Genomic DNA, 18,926 nt, shown 5'->3' with positions numbered 1-18,926 from the left:
TCCTCAACTGTTTCCAAATATAGAGCTGTTTCTTTATTTTGCCTCGATTTTTTTTTCGTGTGCCATCCTATAAGCCATTCATGACGGATGCCTTATTATAGTGTTGTCCGAAACATTTGCCCGCAGCTAGTCCCTTTCGTTCTATATATGATGTTCTTATACTAATGCGGATCGATATTTACCTGGATAAAGGAGGTAAATGGTTAGCCTATCTTTGCGACATAATGATTTTCAAAACAATGTTCCATTATTTTAACGTAGCGAACGAGTTTCTGACTGATCTATTTCAGAAAAATTTCCACTTTTGCTTCCCATTTCAATTTTTCCTCATTTTTACGGTTCAGTTCCTCTGTTGGTAAAAACGAAACCCTCATGGGATCGCTTTATTGTCTGTCTCTTTGTCTGTCTATCTGTCCGACTGTTAAGACCCCTTTTTCTCAGGAGCTGTTATAGGTATCCAGCCGAAATTATGTCATATACTAAGGTCTACGATCCTTTGGCCGTTTAAAAAATTTAAGCTTCTAAGTCAATGCAATTAAAAGATACGGCCATTTTTATACTCGCAAACTCAATCATCAAAACCTATAAGGTACTTCTCGTAGACCTAGAATCATGAAATTTGACAAGGAGCAAAGTTTCAGAATACAAGTAAAAGAAAAAAATCCCAAAATTATTAATTTTTAGTTATATCACACAAACAACATTCTTTTGCAATTACAAACTTACATTGCATTCGTAATCTGTCAAAAATCTAAACAACTAATTTAGGGATTCAGATCTGGTTTTCAGAAAGATCGATTCATGTGGAAGCTTTGTGTATAAAATTTACAAATATTTCGTGCAAATAAACTGAGCTACGATGCAATGAAGCCCTCTGCCGCTGTGAAAACGAAGTCTTTGCCATCTACCGATGAGAGACGTAGGCCCGCCCGACTTCAGTGCCACACCTTACAAACATTCTCTCGCAGTCTATGCTTACGACACGTACAGCATCTGTAATATTTCAGAGCAAGGCAATACTCGTAATTGATGCACGATTGCACTTCCGGTGTCTGGAATGAAGTTCCAGTACCCCATAAAACATCCACTGAAGTGTTCCAAAGAACATCTGCATAACAACAATAGCCCTGTTGCTGGCTGTACCGTTTTCTTCTCTAGAGACTTCCGTCAGATCTCATCAGTAACCGTAAAAGGGACAAGAGCAGACGAAGCCAAAGCATCTGTAACTGCCGATTAGCAAACCATGTTAATATACCTCCAAAATTAATAAAAAATGAAAATAACAACAGCGAATACGCTGTCACACAAAAAATTGAACTTTAAATTCTCGAAACTATTGGGATCCGCCGGACAGGTATTTTGCCAGTGTCAGTATCAAGTTTTTTAATGCTTTTTTTTGTCTGTCTTCTGACTGATTTGATGCGGCCCGCCACGAATTCCTCTCCTGCCCCGACCTCTTCATCTCAGAGTAGCACCTGCAACCTACGTCCTCAGTTATTTGCTGTATCTATTCCAGTCTCTGTCTTCCTCCATAGATTTTACCCTCTACAGCTAGCTCTCTCTAGTGCCACGGAAGTTATTCCCTGATGTCTTAAAAGATGTCCTGTCATGCTATGCCTTCTTCTTGTCAGTGTTTTTCACAAATTCCTTTCCGATTCTGCGCAGAATCTCCTCATTAATAACCTTATCAGTCTCCCTCATATTCATCTTCCATCCGTAGCACCACATCTCAAATGTTTCTGTTCGCTTCTGTTCCGGTTTTCCCACAGTACATGTTTCACTACCGTAAGTGCTGTGCTCCAAACCAGAAATTTCTTCCTCGAATTAAGGCTTATGTTTCATAGTAAAAGATTTTCCTTGGCCAGGAATGCCCTTAATGTCTGTGCTAGTATGCTTTTGATTCCCTCCTTGCTCCGTCCGTCATTGGTTTTGCTGCCTAGTTAGCAGAATGCCTTAACTTCGTCTATTTCCTGACCATCAATCGTGACGTTAAGTTTCTCTCGTTATCATTTTTGCTACTTCTCATTATTTTCATCTTTCTTCAATTTACTCTCAATCCATATCCTGTACTCATTAGATTGTTCATATCATTCACCAGATCTTGTAATTCGTCTTCACTTTCACTGAGGGTGGCAATGTCATCACAGAATCTTATCGATATCCTTTAACCTTGAATTTTCATTAAAGTCTTGAACATTTCTTTTATTTCAGTATCAGTAAGAGAGAAAAATCGTCGAGATCGTCGATACTCGGGATGGATTAAGTGTTTATAAAAATAATCAAGTTTGTGCAGAACCTTCGAAGTGCGAGTACAGCTCACTCTTGTCCGTTTTTTTCCAATTTATTTTTCTTTCCGGAGGCACCTTATCCTCGGGCGGACTGCCCGGTCGTCTGACAAGGGGACCCTCCATACTGCAAATCACGGGTTTTGATGCGCTTCAAATATGTTGTAGAGCCACTTACCCTGAGTACCTGGCTGTCGGCCGGCCGGGGTGGCCGAGCGGTTCTAAGCGCTACAGCCTGGAACAGCGCGACCGCTACGGTCGCAGGTTCGAATCCTCCCTCGGGCATGGATGTGTGTGATGTCCTTACGCTTAAGTAGTTCTAAGTTCTAGGGGACTAATGACCTCAGCAATTAAGTCCCATACCGCTCAGAACCATTTGAACCATTTTTGAACCTGGCTATCCGGTTTTTTAGCGAGGGGCCTTGGTTTTTGAGAAAATTCATTTAGAAGTTCATTGCGTGCTTTGTATGTCCGTAACTTTAGACGTATACAAAGCAAGTTAGCGTAACGCAGCGGTAAAGGTTCACAGCTACGGCGTTAGAGGTTCCGTGTTCGAATCCTGCGTGTGTACTTCTTTTATCCTTCAAAATCGGCCGAATTTTTCAATTTTATTTCAAAGAATATCAACAAATAGTGCAAGGTGTGCGAAATTATAAAAATATACGTATTCCGTTATTAATTTTTTCAAATATTCATTCCGTTTGTGATTCACATTTGGAATTCCAAATGTTCGTACAACGGTCGCTTCTTGTATTACCTTAAATCGATCTCCGCCTAATATAGTCCCCTCTCCGGTGAATACCGTTAGCCGTAACGGGAACCCCAGCTCCTAGTTGCGGCCAATGAGGTTGTGAGTTGCATTCCTTTACGTTCGCATCTCACTACAGCGTGCCGGCCGGTGTGACCAAGCGGTTAAAGGCGCTACAGTCTGGAACCGCGTGACCGCTACGGTCGCAGGTTCGAATCCTGCCTCGGGCATGGATGTGTGTGATGTCCTTAGGTTAGTTAGGTTTAAGTAGTTCTAAGTTCTAGTGGACTGATGACCTTAGAAGTTAAGTCCCATAGTGCTCAGAGCCATTTGAATCATTTTTTCACTACAGCGTGAGTTGCTCGTAAAGCGTCTCTAGTGCCGTGTATAGAAAAACTTCTGTGAAATGGACGAATCAAATGTTTCTTCAGTAGTGCAGCCAGAAGAAGATCCACAAGTAGAGGAGTTAAACGATGAATCAAGAGGCGAAATCATAAATGCCATTTAATACGCCAAAAATCTACTCCGTCGCGGTAGCCGTGAACCTTTACCGCTGCGCTACGCTGACTTGCTCGGCGTACATGTAATGTTACGGGCATACAAAGCACGCAATGAACTTCAAAATCGATTTTCTCAAAAACCAAAGCCCGTCACTAAAAAACCGGATAGCCAAGCACTCAGGGTAAGTGCCTCCACAACATATTTGAAGCGCACCAAAACCCGTGATTTAGAGTATAGAGGGTCCCCTTATGAGCGTAATTACATCAACGCCATTATCGCTGGACAGTTTTATTAATTGTGCGGCGATTTTTTTAACGCATCTCTCTTTAAACAACATATCGCGACGTGACGCAGTTGTCAACAATGTAGGAGCCTCTGCAGCGGGCGATGCCGTTGCTTAGCGACAGTCTGAGACGAGGCGACCGCCAAGCAACATGAACGTGTCTGTCAAAGTCAACAAAATCTTCGGAACACCGTGATATGCAGTAAGAACACGCAGCAACGGCAGCAATCAGAAGGTAAGCCGTCAGCAAATATCTGAGTTTGTCGCAGCCAGTGATCTTTGTCCTGTCTGGATGTAAATCTCTGATGTCACAGCACGAACTTCAGCGTGCCTGCAGATTCTTGTCGATACATGTCCGCCGTGTTGTAGTTAGGCGGCACGTTCACACAGCTGGAGTTTGACATACAGATAGTAAAGAGATCGCTGGTCGCAGCCAAAATACGGGCGTCAAATCGACTGCACCTTTCTGCGGACGCGTAACATAAATTCTCACACGCGCGTATGAATATGACGATCGGTAATTTCCAAGTATGGTTGCCTATCGAAGTCGCAAGGTCCAAACGATACATATCGAACGTGCGATCGGAAATCGATCATGTGACTCCGGTGGCGGGCGTTTTGATCAATTATTTGTTATCGTAATTTTTATCTGTTTTCCGTCGTTCCCTTACTTGCTCTAAATTACATACCTCCGCGAATTATTTGTGAGTTACTACGGAAACCTTGACGATTTATGTCGTTAGTGAGTGGGATATCTGTTTTTCTTGACGTTTCTTCGGCGGATTCTCTCACATGGAAGAATCTAATTCCAAGTTTATCCAGCGTAAAAAATTGTTCAACTTTTTGTCGCAAATATGGAGTGCTACCGGACGAGGAAAGAAGGGACTGTGTAGACTGTCGTGGTGCGAAGTGTGTAAAACTTCGCAAGAACAGTTTCGATGCTGAAATACCGTTACAATTTCATTGCGGATAGTGCACAAAACGAACGACTAGCTGGCAGAATACATGGTTCGACTCTTCTAAATTATCCATCCAGACCACCGTAATGGACTTTCACATGACGACAACACCGACGACGAGTAAGGTAAGTCGTCTCCTTTGCAATTACAAGTATTTTTGTAACGCTCTTCTTTTGTTGCTGCTGTAGTGACCAACGTAAACAAACTCATAAAGCCCGCTATCAGAGTCGCATGATCGATTTCCGATCGCACGTTCGATATCTATCGTTTGGACCCAGCGACTTAGATAGGCATTCATCTTGGAAATTACTTGAAGATCTTCGACACTGCAGTTATAGTCAGGATAATTTTATTCTGGAAACCAGTTATCCAGACTGTTTGTCGAATTTTCTTTGAGGCAGTTTGTCTCCGAGATGCTCGAATTTGGTAAATCTTGCTATTATAGCAAACCGAAATGCTACAAATTACACTTCTCGTACTTGCGAAGTTTCCATGCCAAGTGATCTCTGTATTCGCTGATACAGACATCGTTCGGAAGTGTTAGAAGCTGAATGCGTTGTGTCTTGAAGTACACGTTCTCCATGTACATATCGCAAGAAATAATACATTTTAAGACATTTTAACTATAACAGACTACTCCCTAACATTAAGCTCTATTTTTGTCAGAAATCTAATTAGCCTTTTACATCACAAGTGTCCTATAACCGGAGTGACATTCGTGATGAAATTGCTGTTTCTGCTTACGTGTAATTAAGTAAGGTGTGTCAACTTTAGTGTATTGTGCCGGTCCAATCCGTATCCTCACAATCCCAGTACACAGCGCCCACGTGTTCACGGCTACGACTTCTCGTCTCTCTAGAACTGAATCGGTACAGGTCGCTGGAATTCGAGCTGCTAATATGTTGATTCTTCTCGCTGCCACTTTAGCCATCAAATTATTCTATGTGCAGTTTGGCCTGAAATATAGTCATCACTGTTTAATACTGCGTTTCATTTCGGTGATAAGTAATTTGTAGCAATTTCATTTGTACGTGAGATCTTCAGCGACAGTGTTCATTTCACATTTATTAAAAAACGGGATATTTTATAATGCTTAGAAAAAACTGGGGCAGTGAAGGATAAAAACGTGACGCAAATTGTACTGATAAAATTTAATGGACACAGAGGTACACCTTTGCAGCATGCACTCAGATGATCCCAAATGAATTCTTACAATTAGTCCCTTGCACTTCCACCGTGTTTTTCGATAGCCTCTATTTTATCAAGAAGTTCTTTTTCTTTTGATATCTTGTCATTAACACTCAGCACATTATACCTCATTTAAGTGTCCTTTCGACATCTACATCTACGTGATTACTCTGCTATTCACAGTTAACTGCCTGTCAGAGGGTTAAATGAACCACCTTCAAGCTGTCTCCCTACCGTTCCACTCTCGAACGGCGCTCGAGAAAAACGAGCACTTAAATTTTTCTGTGGAAGCCCTGATTTCTCTTATTTTATCGTGATGATCGTTTCTCACTATGAAGTTGGGTGCCAACAAAACGTTTTCCCAATCGGAGGAGAAAACTGGTGATCGAAATTTCATGAGAAGATCCCGTCGCAACGAATGACGCCTTTGTTTTAATGATTGCCACTCCAATTCAGGTATCATGTTTGTGGCACTATCTCCCCTATTTCGCGATAATACAAAACGAGCCGCCCTTCTTTGAACTTTTTCTATGTCGTCCGTCAGTCCCACCTGATGCGGACCCCACACCGCACAGCAATACTCCAGAATAGGGCGGACAAGTGTAGTGTAAGCAGTCTCTTTAGTAGACCTGTTGCACCTTCTTAGTGTTCTGCCAGTGAATCGTAGTCTTTGATTTACTCTATCCACAACATTATCTATGTAATCGTTCCAATTTAGGATATTTGTAATTGTAATCCCTAAGTATTTAGTTGAATTTACAGCCTTCAGATTTGTGTGACTTATCACGTAATCGGAAATTCGGTGGATTTCTTTTATTACTCATGTGAATAACTTCACACTTTTCTTTATTCAGGGTCAATTGCCACTTTTCGCACCACACTGATATCTAAATCATTTTGCAATTCGTTTTGATCATCTGATGACTTTACAAGACGGTAAAATGACAGTATCATCTGCAAATAATCTAAGAGGGCTACACATTGTCTCCTATGTCGTAATGTAGATGAGGAACAATAGAGGGCCTATAATACTTCCTTGGGGAATGCCGGATATTACTTCTGTTTCACTCGATGACTTTCCGTCTATTACTTTCTGAAAGGAAATCACGAACCCAGTCGCACAACTGAGGCGATATTCCATAGGCACGCAGTTTGGTTAGAAGATACTTGTAAGGAATAGTGTCGAAAGCCTTCTGGAAATCCAAAAATATGGAATCAATTTGACATTACCTCATGAGCATAAAGAGCTAGCTGTGTTCCACAAGATCGATGTTTCCTGAATCCGTGCTGACTATGTGCCAACAAATCCTTCTCTTCGAGGTAATTCATAATGTTCGAACACAGTATATGTTCCAAATCCCTACTGCAAATCGACGTTAATGATATGGGCCTGTAATTTAGTGGATTACTCCTATTTCCCTTTTTGGGTATTGGTGTGACTTGAGCAATTGTCCAGACTTTAGGTACGGTACTTTCTGTGAGCGAGCGGTTGTGTCTAAGTGTCTAATTGCTAAATATGACTATGACAACGAGCCAGATTTTCACAGTTTCAACTTTCATTCTGTCTCTTTTCTTTTTTTTTTCTTTTTTTCATTGTCCATAGGGAGATCACTAAGGAAAACAGACGTACATTCTACAGTTCCTCCACTATCAGTGATAAAAGGAAACCCACTAGTTATATTTCTGTGTAAATTATACTCTCGTTTCGGCGTGATGGAAAAGTGGTTGCATAGATTCAAAACTGTCACGTAGCCAGTATAATATCTCGAGACTGTTTACTACAAGGTGGACTCACATTCTCACTATCCACACCAATCGAAAATACAACAGCGAAAAATATTACCCGTAAATAAACTAAGGTCGTAGAGGAAGTTGCACCAGTGGCGCTTTCTAGCATATATACACTCTAAGACAAAAAGAGAAAGAAAAACACGGAAGAGTTATCGATATGATGTACATGTGCAGACAAACGAATGAATACAATTTCAAAAAAATTGGGTGGTTTACTCAGGAGAAGAGATTCACAAACTGAGCAAGTCTGTAACGCGTTGCTCCACATCCAGCCTTGATGCAAGCAATTATTCGGCCTCGCATTGAGAGACAGAGTTGTTGGATGAGATTTTCGATCTGCAGCGGAGTGTGCGCTCATATGAAACTTCCTGGCAGATTAAAGCCGTGTGCCGGACCGAGACACGAACTCGGGACCTTTGCCTTTCGCGGGCAAGTGCTCTACCAACTGAGCTATCCAAGCCCGTCAAACGACCCGTCCTCACAGCTTCAATTCTGCCAGTACCTCGTCTCGTACCTTCCAAACTTCACAGAAGGTGTTCGCTGAACCTTGCAGAACTAGAACTCTGAAAGAAAGGATACTGCGGAGATATGGCTTCGCCACAGCCTGGGGGATGTTTCCAGAATGCAGATTTTCGCTCTGCTGCCGAGTGTGCGCTGATATGAAACTTCCTCTCAGATTAAAACTGTGTGCCGGACCGAGACCATGATCCATACGTACATTATTTTTGCAGTTGTATGCACTGAAACGTAATACCATTTCTACATTTGTAATTGCTCACGAAAATCACTGCGGTGCATAACAAAGATTGGAATCGGTATCTAGAACTGACCTTCTATATAGGTAAATTCTAGTTACCGGTTCCAATATTAGTGCCTTTTTTTGCAGTAGTTCAGACAGCAATTAGAAATGCAGAAATCATATTAGGCTACATTTTAGTGAACACACGTGCTAAAAATCGATCTAATTAGTGAATCACCGAATGGCTGGAATCGGTAACTAGAACTGAGCTGTATAGGAAGTCAACACCAGTTACCGATTCCAGCTTTTCGATGGTTCATAATTTTGGACATTTTCGCAGGTTAATCTGTGGACTATGTTTCTCTAGGATTTCTAGAGTTCTTATTGATCTCAGAACTACTACCAATAACTAATAAATATTGCAGATACAGCTTCCAAATTTTTCTCTGTCTCGGTCCGGCACATAGTTTTAACCAGGCAGGAAGTTTCAGAGTTGTTGGATGTCGTCCTGAGGGATATTGTGCCAAATTGTGTGCAACTGACACTTTAGAACGTAAAAATCCCTAACTGGTTGGAGGGCCGTGTTCATAATGCTCCCAACGTACTCAATTGCAGAGAGATGCATAGACTTTGCTGGCCAAGGTGGGATTTGGCACGCACGAGGACCAGCAGTAGAAACTCACGGGCGGGTAGGTATTGTCTTGCTGAAATATAAGCCCAGAATGGCTTCCCATGAGGGGCAACAAAACAGGATGTATAATGTCGTCGAAGTACCACTGTGCCGGGAAGGTGCTGCGGATGGCAGCCAAAGGGTCCTACTAAGAAATGAAAGGCCATCTCAGGCCATCACCAATCCTGGCAATCGAGCCGTAAAGCGGGTGACAGTCAATTTAGTACTCCATTGCTATCCGAGAAGTCTCCAGACACGTCTTAGCTGGTCATCAGGGTTGAGTTCGAAGCGGGACTCACCACTGAAGATAATTCTACCCCAGTTAATGAGATTCCAGGCCGAAGACTTTTCTGAAGACAGATGCGGGATACTAACCTCACTGTCTCCAGACATACGGCCCGACAACCAGGAGTGATGATTGGGGTGACATTTATTTTCATAGCAGGACCCCTTTGGTTGTCATCCGCGGCAGCCTTACAGCAGAGCGGTACGTCGTCGATAGTCTACGCTCCGTTTTGTTGCCCTTCGCGGCAACCCATCCAGGGCTTACATTTCAGCAAGATAATGCCCGCCCGCACACGGCAAGAGTTTCTACTGATTGTCTTCCTGTTTGCCAAATTCTTTCTTGGGCAGTAAGGTCGCCGAATGTCTTCCTAATTGAGAACGTTTCGAGCATTATGAGCAGTGCCCTCCAACCAGCTCGGGATTTTTAAGCTCTAACCCACCAATTAGACAGCATTTGGCACGAATTCCCTCAAGACATCCAGCAACTCTATCAGTCAATGTGAGGCCGAATAACTGCTTGCATAAGGGCCAGATGTGGACCAACGCGATAACGACTTGCTAAATTTGTGAAGCCCTTTCTTTTGAATAAATCATGGAATTTTCTGATATTGTAATCATTTGTTTGTCTGTACAAGTACATCACATCTACCGATTTCCGTCCCAGTCAGGTAAATGGAAATGAGCGTTTGGCGTCATTGGCCGGGAGGCCCCTTGCAGGGCAGGTCCGGCCGCCTTGGTGCAGGTCTTACTACATTCGACGCCACATTGGGCGACCTGCACGCCGCATGGGGATAAAATGATGATGAAGACAACACAACACCCAGTCCCTGAGCGGAGAAAATCTCCGACCCAACCGGGAATCGAACCCGGGCTTGTAGGACGGCAATCCGTCACACTAACCACTTCGTTTTTTTTTCAACTCAGTTTTTTTTATTACAGAGGGCAGCTAACTGATCGAACACGCTGAGCTACCGTGCCGGCTTAGACACACAACATCCAGTCCCCTGCCGGGAATCGAACCCGGACCCCCTGTGTGGTAGGCAGTAACGCTACCGCTACGCTACGAAGGCGGACGACCACTCAGCTATCGGGGAGGACAGTCACGTAATTTCTTCGTAGTGTGCCTTTTTTATATTTGAGTGAATTACTAAATTACCAGCGTAAAACACCAGAGTAAAATATTTGACCTAAGCGCAATCACCAGAATTCGGGACATTTGAGTGGCCCCTAGTAAACTTTCGGGACAGCGGGATATTTTGGAATAAAACGGGGTCGTCCCGGGAAAAACGATGCGAATGGACACCCTATCCTACGAAGTTGTGTTCCCCCTGGTATGACACAACAGTATAGTAATCGCTCACTTTAAGAAGAGTCTCAGAGCAGGGGCTAACGGAAGTAACTATCTCTTTAGAAGTCGAAGGACTATGTGTGACTTCGGATCGATATTTAGTGGTTTCCTGCAGCCACTGGTTTCCTGTCGCCACCAGTCTTAGCTTTCACTTTCGAGTGCATAGAGAATCTTCAGTCACGTATAAATAAATTTAAATGATTTAAAATAGAATTACATATAATATTTGTGTGATCTTTAAGCCCGCGTGTTACATTTGCTTTCGTTTGCAAGTTCATGGGCACACTGAACCAAGTGTCGTCTGCTAGCTAAAGCTGAATAAATGAGTCGGTTTTCTTTTCATCAGAATGATTTCTTAACATGGGTGGTTCAAATGGCTCTAAGCACTATGGGACTTGACATCTTAGGTCATCAGATCCCTAGACTTAGAACTACTTAAACCTAACTAACCTAAGGACAGCACACACACCCGTGCCCGAGATAGGATTCGAACCTGCGACCATAGCAGCAGCGCGGTTCCGGACTGAAGCGCCTAGAACCGCTCGGTCACAGCGGCCGGCTAGGATGGTTTAGAAACATAATTTTCACTATTTTAGTACAGGGAAAGACTACACTTGACTGGTCTATTTTGCTAATTTTTTCATAGTGTTGGTAAGGATGAAAAATCAGCCAACCAGTTGCGTAACACTGGTTTGTTAGAACCCTTGTCCTACGTTTCGACGATCATAAAATTATCTTCATCAGAAGGAGATTGTGAGGCCTAGAAATTACACGTTCGTTACAAAACGTACAAATATAACGGAAATACCAACTGTGGATAACATACTAGAAACCAAATGTACACACTTACCAGCTGAAAATTGTGTTCAAAAGGTACTTTGGAATAAAGCTATTTGGGTGTAGAAAAATTCCCGCTGCCAGTCACAATAAAAGATTATTTACTCGTCACACGACCGATTTCGGGCTTGTGTCCATCCTCGGGTGTTTATACGTTCATGCACATGTTTATATTGCTGGAGATCAATAAAGATGAAGCACCATTATTATAATTTCACTGGGGTGACAGTTCCTCCACTTAATTGCACATTTGTTATTATTTTTACGTCCATGTTTCAGTTTCATAAAATTTAGCTGTATATTTCACTATTGCGACGTGCACTCGTGATATACACTGTGTTTACATACAAACATGTAGGTTGCGGTCAAGTTCTGTCATCACTGCGTAATTATAATAATGGCGCTTCATCTTTATTTATCTCTAGCAACGTAAACATGTACATAAATGTATAAACACCTGAGGATGGGTACAAGCCCGAAACCGGTGGTGCGACGAATAAATATTTTTTTATTGCGACTGGTAGCAGAAATTTTTCTACACCCTATAAAGGAATAGCCACGGAGTTCAACAGCATCCACTATGGATAAAATTCACTTACAGCTAATTGGCTCTTGCCAAGTAAAAATGCACCCCAAGAAAAATAAAATAACGAGTCATGTGTACCAGATGACATCAGTGTCAACTACAGATGGGTTGTTCGCGAACTAACGGGTCCAAAGGAACGGTTCATCAAGATGAACGGAACGAGCTGTGAACGAATTCTAAGGAACGGTCTTTCATAGTTCACTTCGGTCACGGCTTTCTACTTACAGTTCCCGGGAACGGGAAACGGTCGGTCTGGTTCCTGCAACGGCACGTCGGCCGGTCTCGTTCCCATGCCTCGGTCTCGCTCGGCCGGATTCGTCCTTCTTCGCGTGGCCACACGTCGCAGTTCCACTGCCGACTGCTAATAGTTCAGTATAGAGTGGTTCGTTTCGTTCGCTGCTCACGCCCATTCTACATCCGTTTCAAACCTTTTTTGAACTTTGAACTTCTGGTCCTTTTCGTATTCTATTCAGCGTCCATGACCGGTAATTAAAATGTACTTTATAATTGCGTAAATTACATAAAATTACGTGGTATGTAGTACATGCATATTTTCAGGTAACAAAACGGCATAGCAAGTTACTTTACTATTTCGATAAATAGCTGAAGAAATACTTGTAAAAAGGCGAAATGTTTTGTTATTACACATGCAAAGGAAGTCGGCAGAGCACACACGAGTGACCATTTTCCGTCTTTTTTTGATCCAAGGTAAAAGATCATGTTCACTGTTATGAAAGGCAGACCGACTTACAACCGAATGAAGTCTGCGTTCCATAATCGAGTGTCTGGTGTCACATTTTGTAAAGAGGATACGATAGCTTCTACAATATTATTTCAGTGGTACAGGGTGGCGCACGAAAAATCGGCCCCAAGTACCAGACTGTTCATTGTCGCCTACCAATCGTCATCTATTGTTTCGAAGCTGTTGTTTGCATTAGCTTGTTATTTCTTCACTGCCTAATTATTACATGTTTATCTATTCTGCTCGTAGCAATTAACAAATCCTGCGTAATTAGCGAGCAGTCTGTACTCGGGGCCGGTTTTCCGTACGCCACCATATAGTATTTCTCTGCGATCAGCCACATAATGCGAGAGGTGGCTAAACGAGAGGTTTTGCATAATCACGAAAATTATAAGTGTGTGAGAATTCTTTTGTGAATAAAAACTCTGTATTCGGGGCGGAGGCAAGTGCCCCCTCTTGGCGCCTTCCATCTTCAGTCACCTGTGGTGTCACCGCCAGACACCACACTTGCTAGGTGGTAGCCTTTAAATCGGCCGCGGTCCGTTAGTATACGTCGGACCCGCGTGTCGCCACTATCAGTGATTGCAGACCGAGCGCCGCCACACGGCAGGTCTAGAGACACTTCCTAACACTCGCCCCAGTTATACAGCCGACTTTGCTAGCGATGGTTCACTGACAAATTACGCTCTCATTTGCCGAGACGATAGTTAGCATAGCCTACAGCTACGTCATTTGCTACGACCTAGCAAGGCGCCATTACCAGTTACTATTGATGCTGTAAAACATGTACCGTCAAGAGCGATGTTCACGTATTATGGATTAAAGTTAAGTATTCTAACAGTTACCTCCTTTTTTTTTTGAAGTCTAAAATCCGTGTCCTGTTCCAGACCTCACGCCAGCCTGCGTGAGCTTAAACACGTGCCTTTCGGCTTTCTGTCATAGTGGGTTGGCTGTCTTGCCAATCCACAACATCACTTATGCTACTAATTTTCAGTTTTTCATAAGAACCGTATACCAAGCACAAATGAACGATGAACGAGTAAAAATGAACGGTTCTCAACAAAGAGCGATCACCAGTCAACTAGTTCCCAAGGATGAACGAGTTTGCCCATCTATAGTGTCAAAGTCACTGCCGCTGGAGAGTACAACGGTCGCAAATTATGACGAGGAGCATGCTGGGTGAGATACAGCAGGAATTTTCAGAGCGTACAGAAACGACGACGGATACCACGTCTGGCGTCCTTCGCGATGAGAAGTGTGTCCAGTGAGGGGACTGTTTACCGTGTCTGACCTCGTGGAGGCAGAGTAGCGCCTCGTAACCACTACTCCTGATTTCATCACACTGTAGTGATTTATACTTAACGGAAATTAAGAAAAGAGTAAGTGGAAGTTCTTAAAATTAACATGGCCTGTATTTAGGAAGAGACAAATGAAGGGATCAAGCAAAGAGTGAAGATTAGAAGAGAGCCAGCACTGAGGCCGTCTACGGGTCAGTACCAGGCAGCCATCGCCCACTCTAAAGCCATTCTCCCACAAGACGAGGCAGCTAACCATCCCTTAGACGCGGACGAGACATCCGACCTCACAAAAGCCAGCCCGTCGGCACACGGGACGAGCTATTTAATATGATATGCGGTCTCAGCTCTCTCCAACGGCAGTTGTCGGCTTTATTTGGCTCGTAAACCGCATAGTTTCTTTACGAAAACGGACGTGCGCAAAATAACTGCGTTAACTCTGTCAGCGATTGTCGAAGATGAGCAGAGGAAATCGCGAAAAAGGTTCTGGACTCGTCGACGGTTTTAACATCGAACTGCTGGTGGAAGAACATTACGTAAAACAAGCGTCTGAGTTTTACAACTTTGGGTTAATCCAGTACGGATACCGAAACAGAATCAAGATGGGAAGCGTGAAGCATTAGAAAACGCTGGTTAGAGAGAAAACTCTCGTAGTGAATTAGATGTTACCGTTCTACTGTCGCAAAAATCTTCGTCATTCTACGAACGAGCCTATATGCTGACTTTCAAAAAATGTCTACGTAAAGTTTTTAGTTATTCTTGAAACAACTTTACCTGTGGAACTAAATGTTACTTGCTTTCACATATATTTTGGTTCAGCCAAATGCTGCACAAAATAAATAAGCCTTTTCCGAAAATACTAAAATTAAGATATACACTCCTGGAAATTGAAATAAGAACACCGTGAATTCATTGTCCCAGGAAGGGGAAACTTTATTGACACATTCCTGGGGTCAGATACATCACATGATCACACTGACAGAACCACAGGCACATAGACACAGGCAACAGAGCATGCACAATGTCGGCACTAGTACAGTGTATATCCACCTTTCGCAGCAATGCAGGCTGCTATTCTCCCATGGAGACGATCGTAGAGATGCTGGATGTAGTCCTGTGGAACGGCTTGCCATGCCATTTCCACCTGGCGCCTCAGTTGGACCAGCGTTCGTGCTGGACGTGCAGACCGCGTGAGACGACGCTTCATCCAGTCCCAAACATGCTCAATGGGAGACAGATCCGGAGATCTTGCTGGCCAGGGTACTTGACTTACACCTTCTAGAGCACGTTGGGTGGCACGGGATACATGCGGACGTGCATTGTCCTGTTGGAACAGCAAGTTCCCTTGCCGGTCTAGGAATGGTAGAACGATGGGTTCGATGACGGTTTGTATGTACCGTGCACTATTCAGTGTCCCCTCGACGATCACCAGTGGTGTACGGCCAGTGTAGGAGATCGCTCCCCACACCATGATGCCGGGTGTTGGCCCTGTGTGCCTCGGTCGTATGCAGTCCTGATTGTGGCGCTCACCTGCACGGCGCCAAACACGCATACGACCATCATTGGCACCAAGGCAGAAGCGACTCTCATCGCTGAAGACGACACGTCTCCATTCGTCCCTCCATTCACGCCTGTCGCGACACCACTGGAGGCGGGCTGCACGATGTTGGGGCGTGAGCGGAAGACGGCCTAACGGTGTGCGGGACCGTAGCCCAGCTTCATGGAGACGGTTGCGAATGGTCCTCGCCGATACCCCAGGAGCAACAGTGTCCCTAATTTGCTGGGAAGTGGCGGAGCGGTCCCCTACGGCACTGCGTAGGATCCTACGGTCTTGGCGTGCATCCGTGCGTCGCTGCGGTCCGGTCCCAGGTCGACGGGCACGTGCACCTTCCGCCGACCACTGGCGACAACATCGATGTACTGTGGAGACCTCACGCCCCACGTGTTGAGCAATTCGGCGGTACGTCCACCCGGCCTCCCGCATGCCCACTATACGCCCTCGCTCAAAGTCCGTCAACTGCACATACGGTTCACGTCCACGCTGTCGCGGCATGCTACCAGTGTTAAAGACTGCGATGGAGCTCCGTATGCCACGGCAAACTGGCTGACACTGACGGCGGCGGTGCACAAATGCTGCGCAGCTAGCGCCATTCGACGGCCAACACCGCGGTTCCTGGTGTGTCCGCTGTGCCGTGCGTGTGATCATTGCTTGTACAGCCCTCTCGCAGTGTCCGGAGAAAGTATGGTGGGTCTGACACACCGGTGTCAATGTGTTCTTTTTTCCATTTCCAGGAGTGTATTTTGGTTCAGCCAAATGCTGCACAAAATAAATAAGCCTTTTCCGAAAATACTAAAATTAAGATATAGAAAAATTGAAAAGTATTCCAGAAGTCGTCTGCAGGTTGATGCTGCCGCTAGTTGGCTCATTCGTATGTTAGTTTAAACGTAATGATGGCGACCTATATCGTCAATGGTGGTATAAGACTGATGTAGTCTGAAGACCATCAGGCTCTGTAATAGACGTAGAGTATGCCACGTGTGGGCGGGCAGCTCAAAATTCTTCGCCGAGGTCCTCGGCCACAGCTGGACAGTAAAGCTGTCTTCAGATGGGACGTGAAAACGTATGTGTACGAGTATCGGGTGACGTTATAGCGTGGAACTGCACCTTCCACTGCACTTCCGAGCGTGAAATAAAGAAACTCGCATGTTAGATTTTTGCTTGGAGGAGAGGAAAGCGGACAGTGAGACGCAACATCGCTTTAAGTCACAATCAGAACACGGTTTGTTCCGAAGCATCAGCAAACCGAGGAACTATCGAAAACACGTCGTTTTAGCTACGACTGGTTATAAAAGAATGAAGGAACTACGCATTGGTAGGTAACGGCTTCCTGTAGTTAATGTCTTTAGTGTTATAACATGTGTGCTACAGGCTACAATCGTTCGCGATTGGTTTGAAAAACATTCTGGACAATTTGCTCGAATGATTTGAGCAGCCAGATCGCCCTATATGAATGGAACATAATAAAGAGGTCATTTCGTGCACAACATACTGCACCGGCAACACTTCCGCAGCCATGGACGGCTATAGAGGCAACATGGCTTGGTATTTCTGTAGGGAACTTACAGTGACTTGTTGAGTCCATACCATGTCGCGCTGCTGCACTATCCGGGCAAAAGGGGGTCCGAACCGATATTAGGAGGTGTCCCGTGACATTTGTCATCCCAGTCCAAGAAAGTGCACGTGACACAGATAGTTTGTCACTCCGTAACAACGTGGCCCAAGGAAACTGTAAGAAATTGCCCCATACATCGCCATTTCATATTCGTTTACAGACAAGCATCAGTTTGCAAATATACAGAAATTTTAAGCATTTTATCGTTCACCTGAAGTTAAGTCTTCCACCACATAGCGCTAGCACTGATACACTGAAAGGCTATGTCGGTATTAAAGAAATACTCGGAGAAGAAAAAATTATTAACAGGCAGAGAAACAAAGTCTCCTCTCGCAGTGCTTCTAATAGCGACAGCCCGCCCTCCAGCGATCGGCAGGAGAGCTGTACTATCAGGTGCTATCATCCATTGGACGAAAAGTGCGTTGCTACCAGCAGTCAAATCAAAATCCGCGTGTAACAAGTTGCCCTGTGTAAGAACCAGTCACTGTCACCCATATGTTTATACGTATGGTGTAAGACCTCAGCAACGGCTGCCAAGTGTAATTAGCGATACACTGATGTCGCGTTTGACAGGCTGCCAAGTGATGGCAGAGTGGAAAGTGGTAGTGGCTTACCTGCAGTCGGTGTCAGAGTAGGAGGACCTGGAGAGCCCTAGGGCGCTGTCCGCTGACCTCTGGGAGGCGCGGGCCGACCGCCGGAAGGACGCGGTGCGGGAGCGCCCTGAGAACCGGCTCGACCTGCCAACACAAAAGTAACAGGGCGGCTCAGTTCGAACCAGGGAAAGGCCACAGCTGGCGTATTGAAATAACACTGTTCCTGAATCGTAACTGATAAGCTTGCAGGATGATTTGGCTGAAGGGGGACAAACTGCAGGAGACGGTTCCTGAGAGAATAAGTAGCAAAAACGGTCATGTGGACATATGGTCAGAAATGCCTTCAAGGGAGGTACACCCTCCTGAAAGTGGAGATCTGTTGATCTTCGACAGTGACCCTGGTACGAGCACCAGGCAAGCGGCCCACCAGTATGGAGTAAGTGAGACGTCCATGTGGAATACTACCTACACCAACTGCCACTGCCTGTATGACTTACAATGCGTACAGATCTTCTTACCAATGAGCTTCTCTGCATTGACGTTTCTGAGGCTTGTTTGTCGCACAGGTCACCACAGTGCACGGATTTCTGTCATCCATCCTATGCACACATGAGGCTACCTTTATGAAGGGCCATATCGCCAACCTTCACAACACCCAGCTGTGGGCTATGGAGAATTCCAATGGTGTGGTGGCACCAACCATCAGCACTGGTTCAGTTTCAATGTGTAGGCAGATATCATTTGTGGCTGTCTCGTGGGACCAGTTATACTTCCACGACACTTGATAGGCGAGGCATATCTGCACTTCCTGCCTTCCATGTTGGAGATGGAGGATAAGGAGATTAGTGATTAAAGTCCCGTCGACAACGAGGTCATTAGAGACGGAGCACAAGCTCGGATTAG

General features: G+C 44.6%; 1 protein-coding gene across 1 annotated transcript in view; it reads right to left on the bottom strand.

Annotated features, from left to right (window-relative positions):
* LOC126101410 (uncharacterized) overlaps positions 1–18,926 on the bottom strand; it is a 667,375-nt gene that overhangs the window by 72,976 nt on the left and 575,473 nt on the right. The window contains exon 5 of the mRNA XM_049912072.1: positions 18,045–18,167. Coding sequence (XP_049768029.1) covers positions 18,045–18,167 — 123 coding nt within the window. The remainder of the gene's footprint in view (positions 1–18,044; positions 18,168–18,926) is intronic.

Source organism: Schistocerca cancellata, chromosome 9 (genome assembly GCF_023864275.1).
Source record: "Schistocerca cancellata isolate TAMUIC-IGC-003103 chromosome 9, iqSchCanc2.1, whole genome shotgun sequence".
NCBI classification, from domain to species: Eukaryota; Metazoa; Arthropoda; class Insecta; order Orthoptera; family Acrididae; genus Schistocerca; species Schistocerca cancellata.
This window is presented reverse-complemented; position numbering and strand designations above follow the sequence as displayed.